This window comes from Arachis hypogaea, chromosome 14 (assembly GCF_003086295.3).
Source record: "Arachis hypogaea cultivar Tifrunner chromosome 14, arahy.Tifrunner.gnm2.J5K5, whole genome shotgun sequence".
Taxonomy (NCBI): Eukaryota; Viridiplantae; Streptophyta; class Magnoliopsida; order Fabales; family Fabaceae; genus Arachis; species Arachis hypogaea.
The window spans coordinates 139379146-139407046 of record NC_092049.1 but is presented as its reverse complement, the minus strand read 5'-3'; the positions used below and the strand labels follow the sequence as shown (position 1 = coordinate 139407046).

Genomic DNA, 27901 nt, shown 5'->3' with positions numbered 1-27901 from the left:
AATTATACAAAAATAGATATTAACAGTTTATAATTTGTAGAAGCATTGACATTTGCTTATGCTATTGCTGTGAAACATGATCATTAATAAACTTCAATACATGGAATTCATGTAAGTTGTTTATGCTACTGGTTATTAACAGTCTATATATTTTGCATAACTCATGACATTTGCTTATGTTTTTTTGTGGGAATTAACTTAATATTCTATAGTTTGTGGAAGCTTTCTTCTCCTTTTAGTTTTTTTTTTCAATGGAAACAAGATTTAACAACAAAAATTCAACAATAAAAATTCCATCATTCATTTTAATCAGTTCAAAACAAGATACAACTTAGTGAAATTTAACTAAAAAATTTAATAAATAAATTCAGTTCAATACAATAGAGAAGACTCGATCATTCAGATAAAAGCTCATGCTTTAGTATCATTTTAACAAAGTGATTACATTGAACAAATAAAAGCTCACACCTCACCATAATTTTAACAAAGATTAGTAACATTTTCAGCAGACAGCAGATTGATCAAAATTTTAACATAAATTAACAAAGAATTATTAAAGTTTAAGCATAATTTTTTTCCAATACAGCATAAAAAAAACAACCAAACAGAGTACAACCCAGCAGTAGCAGCAGAGTTAATCATTCAACAATAGCATTAACAGTAGTAAAATCCTAAACCCTTCGTTCTCACTTCTGAACAGAGCACAAAAAAAAGAAGAACAAGCACTAGCAATGTGCACCGACCTTCGATCTGAGCAGTTGAGCGCGACAGCGAGTAGACAACGGCGAGCAGGACGGCCACCAGACGACGACCACTGTTATTCCTTCTTCTCCACTTCACCACTTCCTCAGAAATTAAAAAGAGCAGCAGAAGAGTTTTAACAACACAAAATCTAACAATTTAATTTCAATCCACATTCAGAAATCCACTAAACAGAGCATAAGGCCAGGTTCATTAAACTAATTGCCACCACCAAACATTCCCATCATGTCTTTTGCAGATCCCATCTGCTTCATCAACCTCTGTAGCCCGCCCATGCCACCTATTTGCTGCAGCGTCTGAGGAGGGAGGACTTTGCCCATTTGTTGGGCATTCATATTTCGAGATAGGGCACTCATGTCACCCTTCTTTGGGAATTTAAGCCCTTTCATTTTGCTCCAGATTTTTGCAAGACGCTTGTATCCTTCCAACATCTCCATTACTTCCCTTACTTGACGACCAGAGCCCCGAGCAATTCGCATTATCCGAGATTCATTCATGATCTTTGGGTTTGAACTGTCCAACTCTTCATTTGTCATTGAGTCCATCATTGTCATGTTACGCTTAATTTTTGCCTGGCTTTCTTTCTCACGGCCTTTTGGCATTAATTCAGCACTAAATTCTGGAAGCATGGAAAACACCTGGCTGATAGGGCCCATTTTAAGTATGCGTTGGAACTGCTCATACATAATCCTCAAGGTGAAGTTTCCTTCAGACAGCTTTTGAAGCAGTTCTGGCTGTTGATCCATAGGAACGACTTCATGAATTTTGTCCATAAACCCAGACCAATCACCCATGCCTAACAGTCGGCTTACAAAAGGTTTAACATCAAAAACTTCAAACTCATCCATGTGTTCTCCCGTTCCAATGAATATGACAGGACTCTTTGTTGCCGCAACAGCACTAAGAGCACCACCACCCTTTGCATGGCCATCCATTTTAGTAACAATTACAGCTCCAACTGCAACACTCTGCTTAAACGCTTGAGCCTGATCAAAAGCAGCCTGACCAATACTGCTATCCATAACAAATATGACAAGATCTGGTTTCGTTGCTTCTGAAACTTGACGCATTTCTTCAAAAAGAGCAGCTTCTTGTTTGTGCCGTCCACTGGTATCAACGATTATGAGATCACAGTTTTCTTTTTTGAATCTTTCTACACCGTCCACAGCAATTTTCACAGGATCTGACTCCATGTAACTTCCATAGAAAGGGATCTTAGCTTTAGTGGCATTTTGCTTCAATTGATCAAATGCACCAGCTCTGAATGTATCTGCACATACAAGTGCTGGCTTCCAGCCCTTCTTCTGATGATAATACGCATACTTTGTACAAGTTGTGGTTTTTCCAGATCCTTGTAAACCAACAAACATGACGACACTTGGCTTCCCCTTTTTTGGAGTGAAAGAAGGCTTCCCAGCATCCAGAATTTTACATAGTTCTTTAAACACAGCTTGTTGGATGATTTTGCGCTTGTCGTGACCAGCGGCGAGATCTTCGAGGTTGACAATCTTCTTGATGTTGGTCTGCATGTCGCACACCAGCTTGAATTGAACATCGGCCTGGACAAGAGCTCGCGTGATCTCGTTGAGGCACTCTTTCAGAACCTTCTCGTCGATCACCGTCGCATTGCTCATCTGCTGGAGAGCACGCGAGATGCTCCCCCCGAGCTGTGCGAGAACCATCTTCGCGTCTTCCGATCAAAAAACGCTCAAGCAGGACCGTTCGATTAATCGATCAATCTATCGATTCAGAAATTGGGTTTAGAGATTTAGGGTTTGGGGAGCAAGGGCGGGAGGAGGAGGAAAATAGGGGTGAAAAGAATGGAGGAAAGAAAAGAATAATAAAATTGTGAAAGAATAAGGAAAGAAAAGAAAAGACGAAGAAATTTAATTGATTCTTGATCGATTGAAATTGTGAATTATAAAGGTAAAATTAAATATATATAGGATATTGATCTATAAAAAATAAAAACAAATAAAAATGAGATAAAGATAAAATAATTATAAAGACTAAATTAAAATTGAATTTGTATATTTTGTTGGGTTAAATTTGTAGTTTGTGAGATTTTTTTACTGTTGTCACGAGTTAAATTGAAAGAGTAGTTTAATAATATAAAAATAAATCGTTAACTTTTATTTATCATAACTTTTTTAATTCAAGTAGTAGTATTCAGTACTAAATAAAAAAATTTAATAAATATATTTGTTCAATCCTAAATTTTAGAACTATAAATTTTAGAATTAAATTGACTATAAATTCAACAAATATATTTTATATTTGATATTATATAAAAATAAATTGTTAACTTAATAAAAAAATTAAATAATTAAAAACGTACATTTAGTAAAAATATAATTTTATATTTTAAAATATTAAAAAATACATTTTAAAAATAGATCATCTAAACATATTTTTATTATTTTCAACATTTAGAAATAAAGTATCTTTTAAAAAAATTAAATATAAAAAATTGAAAAATAAAAATTATTTTTAAAAAATAAAAATAAAAAACAAAATCTAAACATATTCTTAACAATTTTCTTTTTTCTTTTTGTGAAACATCCAAGCTTATTATTGTTTAAGTAGGAAAATTCAATATGATACAAGCACCGAAGCTGATAAAAACGGTGCCAAATTAAAGGTTTAGGTTAAAAAAATGTTCAATGAGAGCAAAAAATTATAAACTCAAATTTATTACTCTTTTGAAGAGCTAGTTAAATGTTACAAGACTATTATAACTTTTTGTTCCAAAGTCAAAATCTGTACTTATTAGTCTTGTTTTCTTCTACAACAATCATTATAAGAAATCATATTTGAAGAATTGAAGTGTATACTTTTCAAATCGAGATGAAAATAGGCAAATACATGTAAGAGAAAGTGTAATTACCTAACTATTCTGGGAGATGATTCACAATAATACAGTTACCAAAAGAAGCAATACCTAATTACCTATTTTACTTCAACAATTACCAGTAATCACCACATGAGCAAATCCCATTCCGAAAATGATGAAACCGGTTTATATCTCTAACAACAATTTCTCTCTGCACAAATTTTGATATGACCTTTATGACAGTATGACAATCTGTGCATATCCGGAGATTCTTAATGATACGTACAGAACTCGCCGGTGGAATTCGAAGCAGACCATACGCCAGTGCTAGTCTTTCGCTATGCACCCACAATAGACGTTCCTTTTCGGCATCCTCCACATCAAGCAAAACAGCATTGCAATCAGGAATATATCCTGCTTCCCTGGTTTTCTTCTTTAACCATTCAAGCATTTCATATATTACTTTATTCTCTGGATGAGAAGTATCCCCCACAGTAAAATAATGTACCACACCTTGGTTCTCAACCCAGCTTAAGCCTGGTTCCTTCTTCACTCTTCTCTTTTGCATACATTTCCTAACCGAAGCAACTTTGTCCCATCTCTTTGCAGTGGCATACATGTTTGACAGCAGCACATGGGTGGCATCATCATCGGGCTCCATCTCAAGTACGCGCTGGGCACAGACACTTCCGAGATCAATATTCTTATGAATAACACATGCACCAAGCAGTGCACGCCACACCATAACACTAGGATCATACGGAATTTCTCCGATGAGCTTCGCTGCTTCATCAAATTGGCCTAATCTTCCAAGAAGCCAAACCATGCAAGTATAATGTTCTATACACGGCTCAATGCCGTAGTCCTTTAACATGGACTTAAAGAGAGCTTGGCCCCTTTCTAACAATCCTGCATTGCTACATGCAGAGAGCACACCAACAAAGGTTAATTTATTAGGTTTTGAATTGGACTGCTGCATCATGTCAAATAAATTTAGAGCCTCCACACCCAAGCCATGCATGGAATATCCACAGATCATAGCATTCCATGACACTTCATCTTGTTTATTCATCTTATCAAATATCACTCGAGCATCAGTAATTCTTCCGCATTTTGCATACATATCTATCAAAGAATTTGCAACTACAGTATCCTTGTTATATGTGGTTTTGATAATTAAGGAGTGAACCTGTAGCCCTGGCTCTAGTGCTGCTAAACTAGCACAGGCACGGAGAACACTTGAGTATGTCACTTCAGTTGGCTGCACATCATATTCAAGCATGCGTATAAATATATTCATTGCTTTCTCTGCCTCCCCGGATTGAACATAACCAACAATTATGGTGTTCCATGTAACATCATTGTGCTCTGGCGATTCCACAAATAACTTTATCGAGTTCTCAATTTGACCACACTTGGCATAAACATCCATGAGGGAATTTGAGACAAACACATTCAAGAGAAGACCAACTTTCAGTACATAAGAATGGATTTGCTTTCCCATATTGAGCAGGACCAAAGAGGCACAAGCTTGGAGCACACTGGCGAATGTAAAATTGTTAGGGACAACAGATGCTTGCCTCATACGACGAAATAACTCCAAAGCTTCCCAACTTTTGTCGCTCTGAGCATACCGCGCTATCATCAGACTCCATGGAATAAGATCATTTTTTGGCATTTCTTCAAAAAATCGCTGTGCTTCAACAATCTCTCCTGACTTAGCATACAATTCAAGCAATGCAGTACCAACATAAATATCCCGATCATAGCAAGTTTTTAAAGCACTTCCATGAACACTTTTCCCCACATCATAAGCTTCCAGACCAAGACAGGACTTGAGAGCACCTGAAATGGTGAAATTGTTTGGATTGTACCCCATACTCCTCATCTGACAAAAAAGCTGCAACGAATCCTCGTAGAAGTGATTCTCAGCATAGCAAGAGATCATCCCAGTCCACGATACCATGTCCTTACAACAAATGCCATCAAAAACTTGACGAGCAACCTCAACATTTCCACAAACAGAGTAGGCATCAATAAGGGCGGTCCCAACAAACGCATCAGTGTGATGTCCAAGCTTATAAACACACGCATGGACACTGCAGCACATAGGAGTCCAATCCATGCTCACAAGCAACTTAAGAATAGTAGTAAAAACAAACTGGTTTAGCTCATGTCCTTCTCTAAACAACCTGTGCTGGAACAAAAAAAAAAAAAAAGCATACAGATAAGAGAACAATCAAGAGAAGCAAGAACCCCTGAAAGATTCAAACTTTACCTGCGAATCAAGTGAAGAGCATGGTGGAACTGCTGGGAGCGGGAGAAGCCCTGTGCCAAGGTGATATAAGAGATGGTGTTTCTAAGCGGCATTTCATCGAACAGTTTCAAGGCATCGTCCAGTGAATCAGATTGCACATAAGAGTTTAGTAGAATGTTCTGAGCGAATAAGTCCAAACACGGGCCTCGCTTGAGAGCGTGGCAGTGGAGGCGCTTGCCGGCATCGGTGTCGCCGTCTTGGATGGTTCGTTGGAGGGTGCTGGCGAAGGAATGTGAATCGAAGGCGCCAAGGCATGGTTGTTGGGAGGAACAAACGGAGAAGCAGCAGCAGCATGATGCTCTTATGCGTGATAATCTTGTATAAAGGAATTGCGATTTGATGATCATGTGAAAAATGTATCACTTTCATATTTTCATAATTTCATTTACGCTTTGCTTTGCCTTCCAGATAAATTTGTTTCAATCTGTTTTTTCCCTCCACTTTCTGTTTGTTTTGTTTGTACTTTGTAAGCTTATATATGGACTATGGAGTAAGGACTTCCACTATTTGGGGTTTTAGGACTTTTCGGTTTTCAAAAATCCAAAGTTAAAATTACTGAAATCAGTTATTATATATTTATATATAAATATTTGTATTATTTAACTTATTTTTAATATATATTTTATATTTATTGATTTTAATGTACACCTAATATTTTCTTTCTTTTTTCTTATTTTTGTGTTAAAATGTTTTAAAATTGTTGTCTACAACTTTTGGAAATAGTACCGGAGAAAGTAATGAGAAATAAACGAAAATTATAACGTGAATTGATAGTAAAGGATTAATGTTCAAGGCAAATATCAACTTCTTCTCGTGTGCAAATAATGTCGTTTTATTTTTATTTTTTTCTAAAATAACATTGTTGTTTTGTTTTTAGCTCGAAAGAAATTGCACGTTTTTATGTTAAATCCATAGTTAAATTATTAATCTTATATCTATATTATTTGAGAATTATATCTTGTATTAAATAATTTAAACTTGCCGTTCTATGTCTCATTTTCTAAGCATGTTTCTTTACAAAAAGATTATACTACTAGACTAATCACTAATTATTAACCCATGTCTTCATTCTTGACAACTATCCAATAAAAGTGGATATATTCTGGGAGGAAAAAAATATGAAGCACATGAAAACCTTTATATATGACGAGGCCATTAAAACACCAAAGCATCTCAATGGCCAAAATGAATCCATTAAAACACAGTTCTATAACCTAAGGCAATAATGTACCTTTCTTCTTCTACAATCACAACTATGAAACTTGTAAGCTTTGTATGCAATTAGTAATTAGTAATTTGATATAAGATAAAAAGAAATCCGGTCACTATCTATAGAAGTGTTCAGTTTTGATTGGACAAACAGAAGAGTCCTTTCATGTGTTTGAAACCATAGCATCATTTTAACCTCTCTTACTATAGTTAACTTGAGCAATTTTAACATCAGTGTTCCTCAAATGAACTACTACCAATAGTCAGCACAGGAACAAACTCCATCTCTAAAATGGTGGAAGCGGTTCACATCTCTAACAAGAATCTCTCTATTAGCAAACTTGGAAATGAACTTTGTAACAGCATGACAGTCTTCGCATAATCTCAGGTTTTTCGTGATCCTTATGGTTTCGCCTTTTGCAGTGTTAATGAGCCCAAAAGCCACAGCAAGCTTTTCACTGTGTCCCAATAGAATTCTTTCCTTCTCTTCTTCATCAAGGTCATAAAGAACTACATCTGTTTGTGGGACATAACCCCTCTCTTTCATCTCGGTTGACAACTTAATTAGAAATGCTCGGAGCTCTTCTATTTGCGGATTACACTCGTCAACAGAGTTAAATGAATATATTTTCCTTTTGACTTCAGTCCAACTGCAACCAGGAATCTTTTGCAGGCTGCGAGTTTCCAATAGCTTCCTCACATTCTTTACTTCGTTCCACATCTGAGCTCCTGCATAGACATCCGCTAAAAGCACATAATTGCCAGCGTTAGTAGGCTCCAACTCAAAAAGCTTAGAGCTTGCTCTCTCTGCAAGTTCGACGTTACAATGAATCCTACAAGCTCCAAGAAGCGAACCCCAGACTGTGGGTCCAGGCTCTAATCGCATATCTTCTATTACTTTAATGGCTTCATCTAACCTGTTAGCTCGACCAAGAAGATCCACCATACAAGCATAATGCTCCATGCCTGGATGTATCCTGTACTTTCTATGCATAGATTCAAACAACATCTTTCCTTCCTCAACAAGGCCAGCATGACTGCAAGCACCCAAAACAGTAATAAACGATATGTAACTTGGTGTAACTCCTTGGTGGATCATATTTTCAAAAATTTGGATTGCTTTCTTTCCAAAACCATGAATACCATAAATAGAAATCAAAGAGTTCCACGAAACAACATCGCGCTTCTTCATATTATCAAACACTCGTTGCCCCAATTCAATCTCACCACATCTTCCATACATTGTTATAAGGGCACTAAGAACTGGGAGTATAGAATCAAGGCCTCTTCTAAGTATATATGCATGAATCAACTTTCCTAATTGCAATGCAGAAAGACCTGAACATGCTTGAAGCACACTAACCATTGTAACTGAATTGGGAACTGAATTGCTTGCCTCAAGCATCATTTTCTGAAACAGCTCCAACGCTTTCATGGGCATTTCATTCTTCGCATAACATGCAATCATTGCACTCCACGAGACAAAGTTCTTAAGAGGCATTGCACCAAACACAAAACTCGCATATGATACACAGCCAAATTTAGCATATACATCCAACAGTGTTGTCATAACATGAATATTTGTGTCAAAACCATGTCGCAGAATATGAGCATGAATCTCTTTACCCTTTTGGAGAGGACATAGTGTCAAATCCGAAACAACACAAGCCTTAAGGACATACGTATATGTGAACCTATCTGAGGCCATCCCCATCCAGTTCATTTGACCATATAAATCTAACAGCTCCTCGCCACAACCCACCATTGCAAGTGCCCGGAAGAGTGCATTCCAGACATATATGGTTTTTTCCTGGGTTTCATTGAATACCTTGCGGGCATGATCAACATACCCTAACTCATTGTACATATTGATAAGTTTAGTGGCTAAAAATGGGTCTTGGCTGAAAACACTATTAGCAAGATGGCGATGAACCTCAAGACCATTGGAGAGTGAGCTCTGCTGCGCACAAGAATAGATTAAGAGCTCATATGTCTGCTGAGTTGGATTGAGCTCACTAGACAGTACCTGAATAGCTTGCTTAAGGTTTCCCCCTCTGCATAAAGATTGTATCAACTGGTTGTTACTGCTCTTGATGTCTTTTTCAGGGTTGGCCGAACGGTTCAGTGCAACAAAAGACACTCGCAGCCTTGAAGAGGCAAGGGCAGGGTAGCAGAGGTGACTTTGAAATGTAGCTTGCCTACCAATTTGGGAACTCTGAAGAACCCACATCAGACAATATTTTGAGAGAACAGGTTCTTCAAAGCTTCTGCAATTTTGCTGGAAAAGTAGATGAAGTCCTGTGGTTGTATAGTTATGCAAGCATCCAATGCTATAGGATATCTGCTAGTCAAATTAACAAGAAAAACAAAAAACAACTCAAATGTTAAACGCTTTTACATCAACTAGAAATCCAACAAGGAAAATCACAAATTCTAAAAACACCTAGTAAGCTCTACCAAAACTTTTAACCGAGGAAATGAAAAGGGTTTACTGCATGATCCATTTTCATTTCCATAACGACTCATCTCATACTTTTACTCAACAAATGTTAATACTAAAATTGATAAATTTTCCCTAAGAAAGGTATTATAATTAAAGAGCAAGGACACAAGAAACTACAAACTAGGGTTACATGAGCTGAGGCTACTGAGTTTCATCACTTGCATGCTTCTCGTTGCAGATTTCAGATTCCAACGATTAATAGCTTGAAGCTTTGGTTACTGCCTTATGAGTGGGTTTTAATCTCTCCGCTTCATAGTTCATATTACCAAGTTTGTTAGGACGAGTTATCGTAAAATCCAACTCAAAATTAAGTGCTGAATTAACAAATTTCATAACAAACTGAGAAGTAATATTAGTAATTACTAACCATAAACGACAAACCATAATCCAAAAACACAAAGTGTTCATTAGCCATAACTCAAATTACACAGAACAATAGAGGAAAACAAACAACTCTAAAATCGAAGATTATATAGTGAAGAAGAAGCTCCAAAACTGGAAAATGAAATCACATAGTGAAACTGAAGATGCCAAAAAAAAAAAATCGTTACCAAACAAGTGAAAGTGTGTAGTTTGAGGAAGCAATGAAGGAAAGGTGAGGGTCACAAGCGAGACGCTAGAGGCTCCCAACGGCGGCGGCGACCGAAGCACGGCGAAGGCGGTAGATGGAGGGAAAGCAGCTTCGGTTTGTGAGTGAAACTGAAACTGAGAAAGAGTTTAGATATTTTTTGAAATATCGATAAATTTTATTTTATATATAAGTATAACTCTTGGTTTATATTAATTTATTATTAGAAATTAGAAATAAAAAAATGTCCAAACAACATTCTTAGTACCTTGACTAAAGCACTGTTTTAGTCGTTAATTTTTTAAAAAATTAAGTTTTAATTTTGTTCTTAATATTTTATTATATTTAAATATTTTATTTCATTCTATTTTAAGCTTTGTTTAGAGAATTTTTACGGGATTTTTTTAAGTGGTTTTTTTAAAGATTTTTTTAAAAAAATAAAATAATTTTATAATTAATTATTTTATATAAAAATATTTATCTAATAATTATATTTAATACAATGACATAAAAGTATTATTTATTTATTTATTATATTAAAAAATCTTATTTAAAGTAAAAAAATCTTTTAAGAAAATATAAATTATAGTTTCTAAAAAAATAATTTTTTATTTTTAAATATTTTTATTTTTACTATTAAAATTTTATCAAACATATTAAAAAAACTTTAACAACTTAATAACATCCAAAAAAATTCTTAATCTTTTAGTCAACATTTAATTTCTTTTAAAAAAATACTTTTTCTCTTTATTATTATTTTTTTTATTATTTTATTAGTTCACTCTTAAATCGAGTTAAGCCCCACTTTGGTCCTTGAGATAAGCGAGTTGCACTGATTTAGTCCTCAAGATCCCAATTGCACTAAATTAGTCCCCAGATTCGAAAAAATGCACCATGTAGTCCTTCTCCCAATTTCCGTCACCGGAGCACTGACGCCGTTAGTGACGTGGCCAGTTCTTACCACGATGGACAGAATGAAACGACGTCGTTTCTAATTTGACGCTAAACTCCCCTTTAAACGACATCATTTGTATGTGATGGGAAATAAAACGTTAGGCACCATTTTTTGTTTCTACTCTTCATCTTCTACTTCTCCATGAGTGACGCAGAGGAAAAAAAAGGTTTCTCTTCCATGGGTGACCCAAAATAGCAACAGGTGGCTGCAATAGGATTTCTTGAGACTATTGGAACACGACGTTCGCTGTGCAGTTGTCGGAAAAGTTCGTTTGTCACTACAGGGATCTTCTGTATCGTCACTGAGGTTAGTGAGGATCAAAATTTTTTTTTTCAAATTTAATGGAATGTTGTGATGTCTGTTGATCATGGTTAAGTGTTTTGTATATTGTCAGTTTACAAGTTTTAAAGATAATTTTGTGTTAGGATTTTGTTTTGATATTTTGTGGGACTGTGTTTAAGGGTTTCTTTTTATGCTCTGTTCCAATGGTGGAAGAATCAGCACCTTCGTATGAGTGATCATGTTTTTTTATGATATTTTCTATGGCTTTTATGAATGTTATTGATGAAAATTGTTTTAAAGTTACTGTTGATGAAAATAAATTCTTTTGAACCATGCAGATGGATGTGCAGTTAGATATTATGTTCCACCATGGGAGAAAGTTTCAGAAAGATGAGAATGGGATAACTATTTATTCCCCTGATAAGAAGGCTTGTGTTGGTGACATTGATCGAGATACTTTGGATGTACTCTGGGTGAGGAATTATTATAAAGAACTAGGATATGATAAAATAGAAGAATGTTGGTGGCATGTTCCTAAGAGGAGTTTAGACAGTGGTTTAAGAGCTCTGAATTCTGATGATGAATTAAGAGAGATGAAGAGTATGAGAAGTTTGAAGTGCATGGGTATCCAACAAACATGGTGGTGAACTTAGGCAAGCGGCTATGCATATATCAGTTCTGGATGTTAACAGGTAATTAGCTAGGATTCACATATGTTTTCTTCGGAATATTTGAATACTTTAATGATATCTTTGTTTGTTGTTTTCCTCAGGAATGTCTTGTGTGCATGCTTGTGCGGCTCTTGCAAGGGTGAACAGAAAATCTAAAGATTTCTGTCATAAATGGCTCACATGGACGCATACAGAGACAAGTATGCCTATTACATAAATCCCTTACCTGGACAACATCTTTGGGAGAAATCTGAGTCCAACAGACCACAAGCACCAAAGGCCAAGAAAAAAACCGGACCACTCACAAAGAAAAGAAGAAAGGATGCAGATGAAGGCAGTGGAGGAAGCAAAAAATCTAAGTCTATTGGAGTCTTAAAGAGGCAACTGAAGCCCTTTACTTGCAGATATTGCCTACAGAAGGGGCACACAAAAAGAAGTTGTCCAAAGAAGAGAGCAGCTGTTGTTGTTGTTGCTGCTGCTGCTGCTAAGACTAAATCCAGTCCACAAGGAAATGCAGCATCAGGATCAACTGTTGATCCAAATACTGTCACACTGCCAAGTCAATCTCCTCCAGATCCTGCACCCCAGCCCGTTGATGTCCAAGAAGTTGAGATCGACATTTCTCAACCCAACTTCTCAGATGCACAGAAGTCTCAAGAGGTAAATCATTTACTCTATTAGACTACATTTCAACTTATTGTGCACAATCAGCCTCATTTTGGATATTATTTTATTGGAATAGGCACCACCTCCAAGGCCATCCAAGTTGCAGACCAGAAGGAAGTCCTCACCACCATCAGGACTGGTCACCATGGATCCACTGCAAGGAGCAAGCTCAGCCACATCTTTCAGACTGGCCAACTTCTTGAAATTTGTCCCAACACCCGGCTTCAAGCCCCCAAAAAAGAAGAAATGAAGATGTAGTTGAATTAGGAATATTTTTGTGAATTATACTCTTGTTTTTTGGCTTCAGTATATGACAGTAGACCAATTGTTATATTTGGAAACATTGTAAGGTTGATGGCACTATCTATCCTTGTTATTGGTGTATTTTGAATTAAGAACTAGCTTTTAATTTGGTTGGGGAGGTGTCACTGATATGGCAGCTGTTTTGCTTGTTAATACTCATGCTAGAAACTCATTGTTATGTTAGCATCTTATTATTCTAATGACAAATTGTTCTACCTTTAATTATGCTACCAACAGGTTCTTTTTAAAAAAAAAAATTTCCATCATTTTGTTGGATGACAAAAACAGAGTTCTTGGTTTATATTTATAGCAAGACTACCAAGTTCAAACAATTCATAATGACACTTTTTCTTTTGTCTACTTTACAATAACCCTAATCACATTAAAACATAATCATCCTCAAACCTTAAATACCAACATGAAAACAGCAACAAACATTATAAACAGAGCCAACAATAACATGTACAATTTATGGGTCCTAACTTCAGCTTCTAACTTTCTAATTCTCCAAGCCAAATTGACCCTCAGTTCATCAACATTCTCGGTAGTAGTGACCCTTCCACCGATGTCTTCTTCTCCAATGTCAGCCCAGACAAACAAACCACACAACCTCTTTCCACTGACATTGTAGTTAGGACACCCAAAGAATGGCTTGTTAGGGTTAGTCTCTGTTGTGGACCACCGGAGAACAGGGCGGCAGCCACACCCACACCACTCTGGAATACTCGATGCTCTACTGGTTCCTCTGGAGATCCTTCTGTTTGACCGCATGGAACTCTGGCTCCCACTTGCACTCATGATCCTAAATCCGGAAAGCTGCACAGCGAGGAAGAAGACGAAGAACCAGGAAAAGTGGGTAGAAGAAGAATAGGAAGAAGTTAGGGCAGAAATCTTGGTTATAAAAGGGGAAAAGGACTAAATTGGAACTAATCAAATTTATTGCCATGTCATTTAACCGTTTTTGGGTCCAGCGTGGCAAGAACTGGCCACGTCACTGACGGCGTCAGTGCTCCGGTGACGGAAATTGGGAGAAGGACTAACATGGTACATTTTTTCGAATCTGAGAGACTAATTTAGTGTAATTGAAATCTCGAGGACTAATTTAGTGCAACTCGCAAATTTCAGGAATCAAAGTGGGGCTTAACTCCTCTTAAATCATTACAATCATTTTCATGATCATTATAATTATGATTTTTTTTTATTATCTAAAAAAATATGATAAAAAAAGGTATTTTAAAAAAAAAATTTTTGACTAAAAGACTAAAATAAAAAGTAAAACAAAATATAACAATTAGAAAAAGAAATAAGACTTTTAAAACCTTAAACATGAAATAAAATTTAACAAAAATATTAAAAACTAAAACAATACTTTAAAATAATGAACAAATGTGCATATAAAATATCACATGATAGATAAAATTATATACAAATTATTTAATGAGTAAAGTGTACACATAAATTCTTAGTCACATCTACCATTTTATCAATGAAAATGTGTTGCCGTTAGTAGAATTGCATAAGTGTTACGTTTTCTTCCACCTTAACACTATATGATGAGTGACATGACTATTTAGTACTTTAGATGGATATTTAATTAATATATTTAAATTAAAGTTGATATTAAAACTCCTTTACCTTCATCCTTCTTCTCTCCTTCCATGACCAGAAATTCTATGACTAGAAATTGTAAAATCCTAACAAAAAAAGTAACCTAATTTTAAATTTTATTTTTGAACAATTATCATAAGCAATAACAAGACATAAATTTCTAATTCTACGCAATTTTTTTGTATTATTTTTCTAACACACTTTAGTTCTTTAATAATCTGAGTAATTGTGGATAATAATTTCTTCGCATATATTTTCATCCTTCTTTAAATTCTACTTTTTGGGACATGAATCCTTTCATGAAACTTCTTTATTCCTTTAGAAAACTTCCAAATTTCTTTCACTATCTCCAATTTCAATGGCACATATAAAACTTTTATATTTATGTTCTGTAACACCCTACTATACTTAATCTTATGCTTAAGTCATAAGACTGAGATAGTAAGGTATTACGACCTTTAAAAATAGTAATATATGTATAATAATAAAGAAAAGATACTTAACTAGGAGCCTTGAAAAAATGGGTAAAACAAATATCGCAAAACAAAAAGCGCAACGCTCAGGAAAGGATTACTTGCGTGCTAAGAAACTTAATAGGAACATGATAAAGTTAAGCAAAAGAATAAAGGAAAGCCAAGGAAACAGCATAACTAGCCCCTGACTTAGCATGCGAAGCTAAGGCTGGCCAGAGGATATATATATATATATATATATGAACACACATAGGTATCCCCAAAATATATCAAAATACCAAAATAAACTCCTATCTCTCCCTCAACCTCTAAGAGGAGCAGCATACACAAGTTACTTGGAGAGTAAGCTAAACAAATATATACATATATACAACCAAAAACCAAAATACACCCAAGGACTACTTCGCTTCCCAAGATCCAGACGTCTAGCGAGGAGCCTCTCGACCTACATCTGAAAAACAACAATACAATATGGAATGAGAACCGGAGGTTCTCAGCATGGTAAAAGTGCCACGCGCATAAGAAATACGGTCCTGAGAATGCCATAGGCAATCCTAGAACTCCGTTATTCAATTATCCAACTTAAGTACTAAGCAGAAGTCATAAACAGGGGTAGGTATTCTAAATCTGCCTAACTTGCTCAAGTTCAAGCTTAACCTAACACCAAACCATTTCCTCCGTTTCCTCCATCCTTTCATCATTCAGAATGCAACAGAAACAAGCAACCAAACAAGTTCACGCACAAGTAATGATCAAATAGTACAAATAGCAAGTATAACAAATAGCGGGTAATATATATCAATTAGGCATACCCAGAAAATGCATAGCAATCAATACAAACAAATGCATATGATGCATGCCTGTCCTATGGCTGATGGGGCCCATCTGTCGGTTATCCAGCCAACCCGACAAGTCCGAAAACCTTAGACTGTCCCCCGTCGCGCATCCCCAAGAGTCTATGCATAGAGTTCACATTCATATTTCATAAAATCACTCAATGGGGGCTATCCATACCCGGAAATTTATACGTGCCCGGTCACCCTTACGACGTAGGGTCAACAGAGTATCGAGATTCAACCTGGAACACGTGATGGCGAGCCACGGCTCTTACCCAGAGAACTCGTATCTCAGATAACATTATTCATAAGCCATTTCATAGTCATAATCATTATTTAATCATTCATCAAGCCATGGCATATTAACTCCTTTTATTAACAACCTCCCTTTCACATTTTTCATCGTCATTCCCTTATAATTCATCTTGATTACCCTTTCCGGGTCCTGACCAAACTTTTTATCAAACTCTTCTCATCCTTCTTAATATCGAATAATCTTAAAATCAACCCAACTCTAACATTAAATCAATCACATCACACGAGGATTGAACTTTAACTTCTCGAACTCATGACTATCACTAAGACATCCTCGACACTATTTTCTTTTCTGTTTCTAATATAGCAAATGAACTCGGAATTGTACAAACTTTATGTCCAGGCGTTCATATTGAAATAAGCTTTCTAACAAACTAAATATCACAATTTTCTAATTTTTCTAGCCTCAGGAATAAAGAAAAAACTGTGACTGCTCTGCAGTGCATAAAACCAGAAAAACAGCAGCAGCATGTGATATTCAAAATTCAATATAAAATCCAAGTTAAATCCAATGATTTTAAAAATTAATGTAGTTAAACTTTACTCATCCAGGTTTCTTTCTCAATTGGTTCTGAGTCAATACCATTTTTAATAAAAAAGTTACATTACCTGGAAGTTAAGTAAAAATGAGACAAAATCTGTTTTAAAAATCAACAAGCTTAGTACCTTTCAATTGGAATAACTTTTATTACAAAACTCCAATTAAGCTAAATTTTGATTTGAAAACTCCTAGCTCATCCAGAAACAAGTGTGTCTTGGTTGCAACCCAATTTCTATTTAATTCTAAGAGTACAAGCATTGGAAGTTGATGCATAGCTTGCTGAAATCTGTTTCTTTTCAGTTTTGACCACCAATATTCAAAAATTCACAGCTCCCAATCCTCAACTCTTAAAATTCTGAAATTTTAGAGAAATAAAGCAAGTTAATCAAATTTTATAAAAAAATTGGTTTTGCTCCAAAACTCAAATCGTAGAAGTCGCAGCAAGACAAACAAATTGCTGCCCTGTTTGATCTTTTCTGCTGCTGGACAGATTTAACAACCTAACTTTAAAAATTTGCCATAAATTGTATATTTAACAAAAAGGTCCCAAATTTTCCAGTTTAGTTCCTTATATTCCCAAGTTTATATCCCAAACTTGGTCTCATGCAATTCCGATCATTACATAATTAGTTACAGCATATACAATACCACCACAACACAACTCTACATCCTTATTAACAAACACTAATTCTAATCCATCATAAATAAATATAAGAGCACACCATTAATAACTTTCACACCTCATAATTCTAATATATAAATTCACTAACAAATCTATTCTAACAATATTACAAGGCTAATCATTAAATACAACAAACAATCCAACTTATTCTATGGTTCCTCTAACCTAAGTTTTCACAACACCGTAAATATTAAACGTGCGAAACTTAAACCATACCTTGGCCGATCACTTAATTCACCCAAGGCAGCCTCACAACTCAAAATTACAGCCCCTCCAAGCTCAATCAAACAGCCCCAAACCAAGCTTGATCACCAACAAGCCTCCAACAAGCATCAACATTCACATACACACTACCTAAACCACAATTAACACATCCAAACATAACAATTCAATACCCAAATTCCTAAATTCAGAAATTTTATTAGGGTTTAAGATCTCTTACCTTTACCCACTGATCCTTGGGCAATACCCACAAGAAATCAAGTCTAGTGGACCCCTAAAACATGAAAATCATCAAGGAATTGAGTTTCTCAAACCTTAAACCCGAAATTCATATACCAGCAGAAATGGAGCTAGGAAAAAGAGATTCACTTACTGTTTTATTTGAATAGAATTGAAGAACTCAACGAGCCCGACGCGTGGCCGCAAACGGCTCGTCAATCGGAGCTCCAGATCAAAAGTTACCAAAGAAAGAAGATCAAGCTAGGTTTTGGAATTCATTCTCTTCTTCTCCATGCATTTACGCTGCTTCTGTTGTGTTCTAAGGCAGAAAATGAGCTTTAGCTCATTTATATACTGGGCTGGTTGGGCCCGGTTCAACTGGCTCGGCCCATTCGGTTTAATTTTGGGCCAAATTTTTTTAAAGTGATATCAAAATTCTCGTTTTGTCGAACTCTATCCTATTTTGATATTAGTTTTGCATATTTAATTTTCCTATTGAAAATTCGATTTATTGACTAATTATATACCGATTTTAGCAGGATTTACATGTTCAATCTTCTGCACAATTTAGAGAAGGAGCAAAGGAAAAAGACAAATCATAGAACAAAAATAAATTTTAGCAACAATGCAATGCCACAACATACATCTCATAGTAGATGTGAAAGAAATAATTTTCTAGGATTTTATTCCGTTCTAAACTTTAGTATCACTGCATCAAGTCATGCAAACACTTATTATTGTTGTACTTAAATTATTTTTGTTCCTAAGTAACAAAGAAGAGCCACCAAAAACACTGATACAACTAAGGAATATGAGCAGTGACGGATCCAGAAAATTTTGATAGTGGGGCAAAATATATATAACATGATAATAATTTTTATAATAAAAATATTAAAATTACATAAAAAATTAGCTATCAAATTATCTACTATAGATTTGTGTATAAATACATATATTATTTCACTTATTTTTAATGTGTATTTTACATTTCAAAATTTGTATTTTAAGATTTAATCTGTACAAGTGATTATTTTATATATACGTAGTATAATTATTGTTATAATTATATTTTGTTATTGTAAAATATGATTAGATTTTAAAATATCTAATTACAAATTAAAATACTAAAATAGTAATTTAAATAATAATATATAATTTAAAATTTAATTTTTTATATTTCATATTTTGAAACCTTGACAATATAATCAAAATGTCTTTTTTTTTTTTGTATATGTCGTTGAACAGTCATTTAAAACTCAACTTTTATACAATTAGCTCTTGATGTTCATTCAATTAGTATAGTTATAAAAAACTAAAGCTAATTTCAAAAGAAGAAACACAAATGGATAGATAATATGCTTTCGAGTCGATTTCTAAGAAAGAACACAAATCTTATTTAAATTTAAAAATTGATCATTATTATAATGGACATCTAATATGAAATACTCAAATTGACTATCAAGTGTCGAAAATTGAATAAAAAATTATTGTGGAGTCAAATTTAATAATTTGGTGGAGGCAAATAAATATTATTATTATTATTATTATTATTATTATTATTATTATTATTATATACTACTCAATAAAATTTCAAATTATAGTGGGGTGCTTGCCCCATATCCGTAAGAGTAGATCCGTCTCTGAATATGAGTTTCTTCTTTTGTTGAGTTGTAACTATTTATTCTTCATTAGGGTTCCACAATTTTTTTTTCCAATTTTTTGTTATGGAATGAGGGAGGGAGGATGAAAATAAAAAAAAAAATCTTAATCTCAATTTTAATTTAAAAATATCAAACAAATATTCATTTAATCACTAAGTGTGTGTTTGGATTATAGTTTACAAACGGGAGTTTGAATAAAATTGATTTTGTAAACTTGATTTTGATGAAAAGTAAGTTTGTGTTTGATTTATGTTTGGCAATCTTTGCATCAAAATGAATTATAGTAAAATAAATGTTGTTTGAATTATACTACTCAAAATCACTTTTAGATAAAAAATTACTAAAATAGACACCAACTTAAATAATTTTTGTATATTATCTTATCATTTTAATTTAGATAATTGAATAGATCTTATTAATTAATTCTATAATAAAATTAATATTTATACACTAAAATAAAAATAATATATAAAAATTGGCAAAATATATTTTTAATTAAAACTAACAAAATATAAATTTTAGAGAGTACTAAGAATAATAAAAAAAATTAAATATTTATCTTGGTAGTAATTGAAATAAATAAAAAAAAATTTATGATATTTTTTATATAATATATTTTTAATACTCTTAGTACTCTTTTTTAGTATGCTATAATTTATTATTATTATTATTATTATTATTATTATTTACAATTAATTTTTTGTTTAATTTATTTTACCTAATAGATCAATAAATTATATTATAAAAAAATAATAAAAATAATACAAAAAATTACAATTATAAAAGTATATAATATCAAATAAATAATTAATAAAAAATAAAATAAATAAATAATAAAAAAAGAGAGTTAATGTAAACAAAAATAATAAGAATTCCATAAATAATATAATAACATGCATAAAGGATAAAGTTGGTAAAAGGTAAATAAAGATGGAGTATTGATATCTAGAAGCCCGTTGGTGAAACGCAGAAGCTTAAAATTGTAGCTTCTTAAAAACCATGGTTTTGAAAGCAAAATCATTTATGCGTTCATGAATCAAAAATTTGCCAAACCAAAAATTGAAGCTTTCAAGAAGGCTAAACGTGCTTCTTCTCTTGTAACGCGTTTGCCAAACACACCCTAAATAGTCACATTACTGGTTACACAATGTTAGAGTGGAAGAAAACGTGACATATGTACAATTCTACTGATAGAGACACATTTTTATCGACGAAATGATAGATGTAACCCATAAAATATAGAATTCATATATATACTTAATTCATTAAATAATTTATGCATAATTTTGTCTATTATATAATTTTTTTATATGTACATTTGTCTATTATTCTCAATATTTTACTCATACTTTTATGATGTTAATATAATTTATTACCTTAAAATATTAAAATTATTTGTATTATTAAAAGAAATCTATATATAAAAAATAAGTTTAATTTCTATATATTGGTTTTAGACTTGTAACTCCTGTTTTGCCGTTTTGGTGCAAGATTCCAATTTAGTCCAACTTTATTCAATTTATTTTAGTGTTTCAGATTAGATTAATAATTAATTTAATTTTTTAGATAAAAAATAAAATTTAAATTTACCTTATTACGAAATAAACTATGAAGTTAATAGAACAGAAAAAACAACATATTTAATATTTATAAAATGTTGTTAAAAATAACATATAAATTAATAAAAAAAGAAAATTAATGTTGTTACCAATTCCATAAAATACCATTTTTGTTGTTAAACCTTTTCACAATCATCCAAATTGGATTTTCTATTTGTATACAAAATCATTTAAATGGTTGTAATTTGAATTATGACATATTATCTATATCTATAGAAATAGATGATAATTAATAAATAACAAATATCCATTGTCACCAAAAAGATAACCTATATCCATGTATAAAATAAAATTATATCAATTTTTAAAAGAGTTTAATTTTAATATATTGACAGTGTAAAATATTTTATATGGTCGTATAATTATATTCGTGACAAATTGACAATATCAATTAGTTATTTTTTGGCTCAATTTTTTGTTATGGAAACTTTGTCTGTGTTGTGCATGATTATGAGTTCCTGGGGTGCTACACTAATGTGTGGGACAACTTTTGCTCAGTTTTAGTGTGAAGAACTCGAACCATGCGAGTTCTTTGTATGGAAAAGGTGATGATAAATCGAAAGGTCTGATTTGTATTTTTAAATTTTTTATTTTTGAAAATAAAAATTGGAGGGTCCGATTTTAACATTAATTTTTTTTTATTTTCTAAACCACAAATCGGACTGTCCGATTTGTGATTGTTTGTTTAAAAAAAACAAAACAATACAAAAAAATCAGAAGCACCGATTTGTGTAATCCATAGCAACGTAAAACACTTCTCTTCTCACACCATCCTGTGATACACGTCTTTCTCTCACACGAAAAAGAATTTGTGTTATTTTTACCGATGTATCGTTACATAATTGGATAAAGGCGTAAAATTGTAAAATTATTTGTAAACATAAAAATTAATTTTTTTAAATAAAAAAATAGGTAATTTGAATTGTCTAAACAAAATCTAATTAAACTTCAGCTCCTTGTTGATTTAATCCACAACAGATTTGATGTCTATTTAAGGGCTCATTGGTCTTCTTTATCTATATGTATGTATGACTGTATATATTCATTTGCATTTCAGAAACAAACCATAAATGGACACTTTAAAGAAGCAGCAGCTTTCTCCTATGGATCTCCCAACGGAATTGTTAAGAGGAATTTTGTTAAGGTTACCAGTGAAGTCCGTTTTTCGATTCAAATGCGTCTCTAAGCAATGGCTCTCTCTGTTATCTGATTCCCACTTTGCAAAATCGCATTTCGATCTTACCAACAATATTAATAATAAGCTCTTATATTTGTCCCGTGATTTATCCGGTGATTATTCTAACGCTTATCGTGTAAAAATAGCAGGAACATCAATTCATCATGATTATAGGGTTCATCTTCATGCAATTTGTAAGCATGAAAGCACTAGGATTATCGGTTCATGCAGAGGCTTCATTCTGTTGAAGAATGACACAATGCTGATTCTTTGGAACCCGGTAACTGATTTTTATACAGCAGTGGCATATCCAGATCTCGATTTCTGGAATTTGGATTTTCCATGTTCGTCTTTCTTTTGTGGTGGTGTCGGGTATGAAAATTCCACTGATGACTATTTAATAGTCATTGGATCCATTAAGGCTATGCTGAAACCCTGGTGGAAGTTTTTCTCTCTTAGAACCAATTCATGGAAAGAAATTGAGGGTGGTGATCGCTTTTTCCCTTGTTTTCCTCTTCATCGTCAATTAGGATTGGTTTACAATGAAGCTATTCATTGGTTGGCGATTCATACTGGCAGTGATGATGAGCATAGTTTTGTAATTGTTGCCTTTGATATCGCGACGAAAACTCTATCAATGTTTCCCTTACCGTACCCACAAGATACTAGGAATTGTGAGTTAAGCCTCATGGGAGGTGGAGGATGCTTTGGAATGTGGATAATGAATAACACAGCGCCAGAGATATGGGTGATGAAAGAATATAAAGTGGAATCATCATGGACTAAACTTAATATTGTTCTTCCTCTTTATAGAGGTGTGATTCCTTTGTGTTTTGCTGACAGTGGTGATGAAGTTGTATGCAGAAGAGGCAATAACAGAGAGCTAATGAAACTCAGCAACAACCAAGCATGGGGAAGGTGTGTACTAAATCCTTGTGATAATGATCCAATTCTAGTTATGTTTACTGAGTCCTTGTTGTCACTTCCAAGTTCCAAGTAGCTATGTTTTTTATTATAATATATTTTCTTTTATTGAAGGAAAAAAAAAGTTTAAGTTGTATTGCAGTGCTATTTCCTTGAATAAGCTAATCTGGTGTGGTAAATAGGTTACTAGATATCCTAGTGATAAATTTTATTTCAGAGTTCTCATAAGCTTGTGATGAATTGTTGGCATAAATAAATTGTTGTTTTGGTCATAGTTTATGTTCCTTTATATATCAACCAGTACAGCACCACACTGATACATATCTATTCTCTCTCTATAATATATCAGAATTCAAAAAGGAGAAACATTGATAACATTTTTATTTTAAAACTTTATGACACTCAAAATTTTAAATAGTTCAATCAAAATTATAATGAGATTGAATTTGATTCAAAATTTAAAGACCAATAGTGATACAATATATACCACAACAAAATTTAATTATTTGAATCCAAATAGTTTTTTTTTTTTTTTTTTTTTTCATTTTTTGAAATCAATTTTAATTGCACTAGGAAGACCCTTTAGAACCTCAAAGGCTATGAACATTGAAAACTAAGAACAAGTGGAAGATACCAAAGAAGATGCCTCCTTATCTGAGTTGTTAAGAAGAAATTATGCTAAGATTACCATTTTCCAGTGAAGTACATTATTGATTCATGAAAGGAAATTGAGCGTTTTGTAACTATGGAGTTCTGCTTAGTGTGGATCCTGTGAATTTGCTGTAATAGAAGAATTTAAATTGTTGGTAAAATAGGATGACAAAAGAATATTGAGAGGGTTGTCAAAGAAAAAAATGTAATTTGTTTTTCTGTCATATTTATCTTAATAAAATGCATGCAACAAGTTCAGATTTATTTTAATAACAAGTGTAATAGTTATTTTTTTATTTATTTAGATTCCTTTTGGCAATAGATTCTCAAATTTTCGGCAGAAAATTCAGTTATATATGTCTCTCTGCTTTCCTAGTGCTCTCTACCATTTCTTTTTAGGAAACAACCATGTTGCTGATTCTAATTTGATTATATGAATCGGTTTAATTTAAATTATTTTTTTACAGGTTGGACATTTTTTGTATAAATAAAGTGAGGCAAGAATGAATTTAGATACAAGTACAAAATACTTGTTACATGTTACTTGGTTGCAAGACTTTAGATTGGAGCATGGTTAACTTGCTTTATTAGTAATAATTTAAGGACAGTGTTTTGGGGTAGGAAAAGAACGGAAGTGGAGTTGTGTTTGTTTTGATTTTGACACAAGTTGGTTCAATTTTTCTGTGAAGATATCACAAAATTTTATGTTGAAAACCATATCTGTTTGAGACTTTGAGCTTCTAAACTGGAATAGAAGTTAATTTGTCTCATACTTCAGAGATTTCTTCTTATTAACCTTGCTTCAAATAAGACACTCAGTCCAAAGAAGCAGCTCAAACACTGCAACGTGCATATCTGTTAATGTGCAATATTGTACACATCATAATAATTTACAATATTATACCTCTGACATTACCATATTCATAAATTTATTGATCTGTCCATTAATCTTTTCCAATAATACTTATCAATATATATATTATTCATATAACCATTGTCCATATCGAAATTAAAATGAGGAGAGATCATGTGGAAGGAGTTATTTATAAAGAAATTTTGCATGATTGCATGAGTAGCTGAGCTGCTATATATATGTCCAATTAAGGAGATGCATCCTTTGTAGATGAAGCAGGTGGTGCGCCAGGGATGCTAGGTGAAGGGGGCAATGGAAAGAAAGGAAAGGGTGATGGAGTAGTAAACCCTGGCACTGGTGGCGGTGAAAAGAATGGTGACTGTGGAGGTTGAAATGGGGTGGGGAAACGTGGGGCAGCCGGTGGCTGCAACGGGTTAGGAAACGGGTTGGGGATCAATGGTGGTGGTTGAAATGGGTTGGAATCAGTAGGAGGTGGTAGAAGTGGGTTAGGAGGTAAAATAAAGTCTTCTGGTGCAGCCAATTTCTGATCTAAAGACTCAACATTTCTAGAAGTTTTAGTCTTATCTGGCCTTGGTGTTGATATTCCCGGAAGAGGCGGCAAGGGTGGCAATGGAGGAAGCTTAGGTAGTGTAGGGAGGGGAGGAAGAATAGGAAGAAAAGAACCAGGTGTGTTTGGATCTTGAGATGGAGATGGAAATGAAGGGTCAATATTTGGAGGAAGAAAGAATTCTTTGACAGAACCAAGAACGTTTTTGTTTGTGTTTTGAAGACTTGGTTTTTGGTTGCATAGGTTTGGTAGTTTAAGAGGCTTGAATGAGAAGAAACCAGCAGAGAATATGTGTAATCCTTGCTTCCTTGATTTGAGACGTATCGAAGATGAAGTTGCTGCTGAGGCCACAGCACAATAAGGCTCACTGCTACTTACAAGTTTCACACTGCACCCTTTGATCCTTCTCACATGTTTGCTCACTGAGAAAGGTAGTTCAACTCTGAATTCTCCAGCATCATTTGTCTTCACTTCTTTCCTGAATTTTGGTTCTGTGATCCCATCTTTGCATTCTACAGCAACTGATGCACCTGCACACAAGAATATAAGACATTATATAACATTAGCTTTATAATAGAGAAGATTTGAAAATAATACAACCTTTAGTTAGAACTGATTTTGGTGTATAATGATTTAAATTTTGCTTTTCCCAAAATTCTAATGTCTAAAGGCAAGAATTACCTCTAGTAAGTAAAAACCAAGAGTAAATATCAGAATTAGTCTCCAAGAAATTTCAGATCAGACATTTCGGTCTCCAACAAATTTTTATTCTCTAAAAATTCTCGAATTACTCTTGTCGAACAAATTAGTTCTTTCGTCGCTTTCAATCAAATTTTTAATATGCGTGTCGGATAAAAAATCCCTAGCAATTTTTAAGCCAATTAGGTTTCAGAAAATATCACTTTAAGACAAATTACTCCACTTTAAAATGATGAAGGGACCACCAATCTATCCAACAGATTACAAACTAAAGTGTCCAATCTGAAATTCCAGCCAATTTGGGTGTTTATTGAAAAACAAATCATAATTAAAATCAATTATCAATTTTGAAGTCCTCCACCCCTAACCCAAATAATAATAAAGAAGTTGGAGATGGACCTGAAATGAAATGGCTACCCATGGAGAAATCCTGTTGAAAACATGTGTCACAATAAACAGTGCCAACCACAACAGCTGAGGAAGGTTTCTTGTCATGGCCAGCCTCAGAAAGACAACAACCACATATTTGACTAAGTAACAATATCACAAGAAACCAAGACATAATTCTAATGTTTGTTCTCTCAAGAAAAAGACTCTTATCTATGAGTATAGTCTAACTGGTGAATATTGTGATGCCTTCCAAATTATAAGTAGTTAGAGTCTATATATAAACAACTAAAGTATGCTCTTATCTATCTCTTTCTTTTGTTACTTTATCTCTATTCTTTGTTCATTCTTTGCTGTCTACAATAAAGGCAATTATGATGACTATGACATTATTTATGCCTATCATGCAAAAACAAGTCAACTGCAAACTAAAATGCAGTAAATGTAGTTTGTTTTTCCCACCAAAATACAGCTTGGAAAGAAGGTAGTAATTTGGAAGGGGTGGATAAAAGGTTAGATACAGAGGAAGCTGCTAGTTTGTGTATGATTTATTTGGAAATTTGTTCCTTTGTTGTTGGTATGGACAAAATGAACATCAAAAAAGGGTACGGTTGGGACCCTGTTGGTTCACGAGACTAAGGTCTAAGGGTAGTAAGCCCCATAAAATGTGAGCATGCAAGTCATGACATTGATGAAAAAAGAACACAAAGAAAGCATGTCCTTGCTGGATTCACATTTGGAGCTAAAGCTAGTTTTGACTTTCAGAAATACTGACAATGTAAGCACCCCCATGATGCTGATTTCCATGTATTGTATATATCATTGTTTTATTATATATAAAAAATTTTCTTTTATTCATTTTTTTCCAACAATAAACTAAAGTTTAATTTTGATGTACTTTTAATCATATATGTTTTTTTAGATGATTATTTATCCTGAGTAAATGTAAAAAAATAATTATTATTACTGACGTGACATTACGTAATTAAAAACATGCATAAAAATACTTTAGAGTACATCAAAATTAAATTCCAATAAACTAACTCATTCATTTCGATTTTGCATTACATTGAATGATAGACTTAGTTACTCTAAGTTTCATTCTCTATCTTAAAAAAGTGAGTATATATAACAATTCATGACACAAAAATGTTTGGAAACCCATGTATTTGATGTCAATATAGTATAGAGATCAAACTCATAAGTTCATCTGTTTATGTATGATTGTTGTTCAAGGCATTTGTATGTAAGTTGTAATTTGCTAATTTAACAATCAACTCGTTACTACTCTTAAGAATTAAATAGTATCAAATTATCAATAAATTTCTGATGGGAATATTCTTAAGCCAACATACCTTTTGTCTAGTTGTCGAACAACATATTTTTAGTCCACACTT

General features: G+C 33.4%; 4 protein-coding genes and 1 pseudogene across 12 annotated transcripts; 1 reads left to right on the top strand and 4 right to left on the bottom strand.

Moving 5' to 3' along the window:
- Nucleotides 1-517: 517 nt before the first annotated feature.
- On the bottom strand, nucleotides 518-3790 carry LOC112744645 (signal recognition particle subunit SRP54 2 pseudogene; annotated as a pseudogene).
- On the bottom strand, nucleotides 518-6806 carry LOC112744644 (putative pentatricopeptide repeat-containing protein At5g13230, mitochondrial). 2 transcript variants are annotated; one of them, XM_025794324.3, is made up of 2 exons: nucleotides 5874-6806; nucleotides 518-5792 (listed from the first exon to the last, which is right to left on the bottom strand). In XM_025794324.3, exon 2 carries the CDS (start codon nucleotides 5718-5720, stop codon nucleotides 3729-3731), a length of 1992 nt encoding a protein of 663 aa, XP_025650109.1. In that variant the 5' UTR covers nucleotides 5721-5792; nucleotides 5874-6806; the 3' UTR covers nucleotides 518-3728. The 2 variants fall into 2 exon arrangements, with proteins under 2 accessions (XP_025650109.1, XP_025650108.1); XM_025794323.3 differs by having other exon boundaries at nucleotides 518-5787; nucleotides 5874-6432.
- A 376-nt stretch (nucleotides 6807-7182) lies between these two features.
- LOC112744642 (pentatricopeptide repeat-containing protein CRR2, chloroplastic) lies at nucleotides 7183-18286 on the bottom strand. Of its 8 annotated transcripts, XM_025794322.3 has the most exons (7): nucleotides 18120-18286; nucleotides 17967-18020; nucleotides 17741-17878; nucleotides 14705-14763; nucleotides 10176-10329; nucleotides 9755-9872; nucleotides 7183-9462 (listed from the first exon to the last, which is right to left on the bottom strand). In XM_025794322.3, exon 7 carries the CDS (start codon nucleotides 9349-9351, stop codon nucleotides 7375-7377), a length of 1977 nt encoding a protein of 658 aa, XP_025650107.1. In that variant the 5' UTR covers nucleotides 9352-9462; nucleotides 9755-9872; nucleotides 10176-10329; nucleotides 14705-14763; nucleotides 17741-17878; nucleotides 17967-18020; nucleotides 18120-18286; the 3' UTR covers nucleotides 7183-7374. The 8 variants fall into 8 exon arrangements, 5 of the variants coding, with proteins under 5 accessions (XP_025650107.1, XP_025650105.1, XP_025650106.1 ...); XM_025794320.3 differs by lacking the exon at nucleotides 9755-9872; XM_025794321.3 differs by lacking the exons at nucleotides 9755-9872; nucleotides 14705-14763.
- A 3977-nt stretch (nucleotides 18287-22263) lies between these two features.
- On the top strand, nucleotides 22264-23620 carry LOC112744641 (F-box/kelch-repeat protein At3g23880). The gene has a single exon (XM_025794318.2). The coding sequence runs from the start codon at nucleotides 22316-22318 to the stop codon at nucleotides 23420-23422; it is 1107 nt and encodes a 368-aa protein (XP_025650103.1). The 5' UTR covers nucleotides 22264-22315; the 3' UTR covers nucleotides 23423-23620.
- A 1297-nt stretch (nucleotides 23621-24917) lies between these two features.
- On the bottom strand, nucleotides 24918-26863 carry LOC112744640 (uncharacterized). Its single transcript, XM_025794317.3, has 2 exons — nucleotides 26517-26863; nucleotides 24918-25948 (listed from the first exon to the last, which is right to left on the bottom strand). The coding sequence occupies exons 1-2, from the start codon at nucleotides 26677-26679 to the stop codon at nucleotides 25098-25100; spliced, it is 1014 nt and encodes a 337-aa protein (XP_025650102.1). The 5' UTR covers nucleotides 26680-26863; the 3' UTR covers nucleotides 24918-25097.
- Between the last annotated feature and the right edge of the window lie 1038 nt (nucleotides 26864-27901).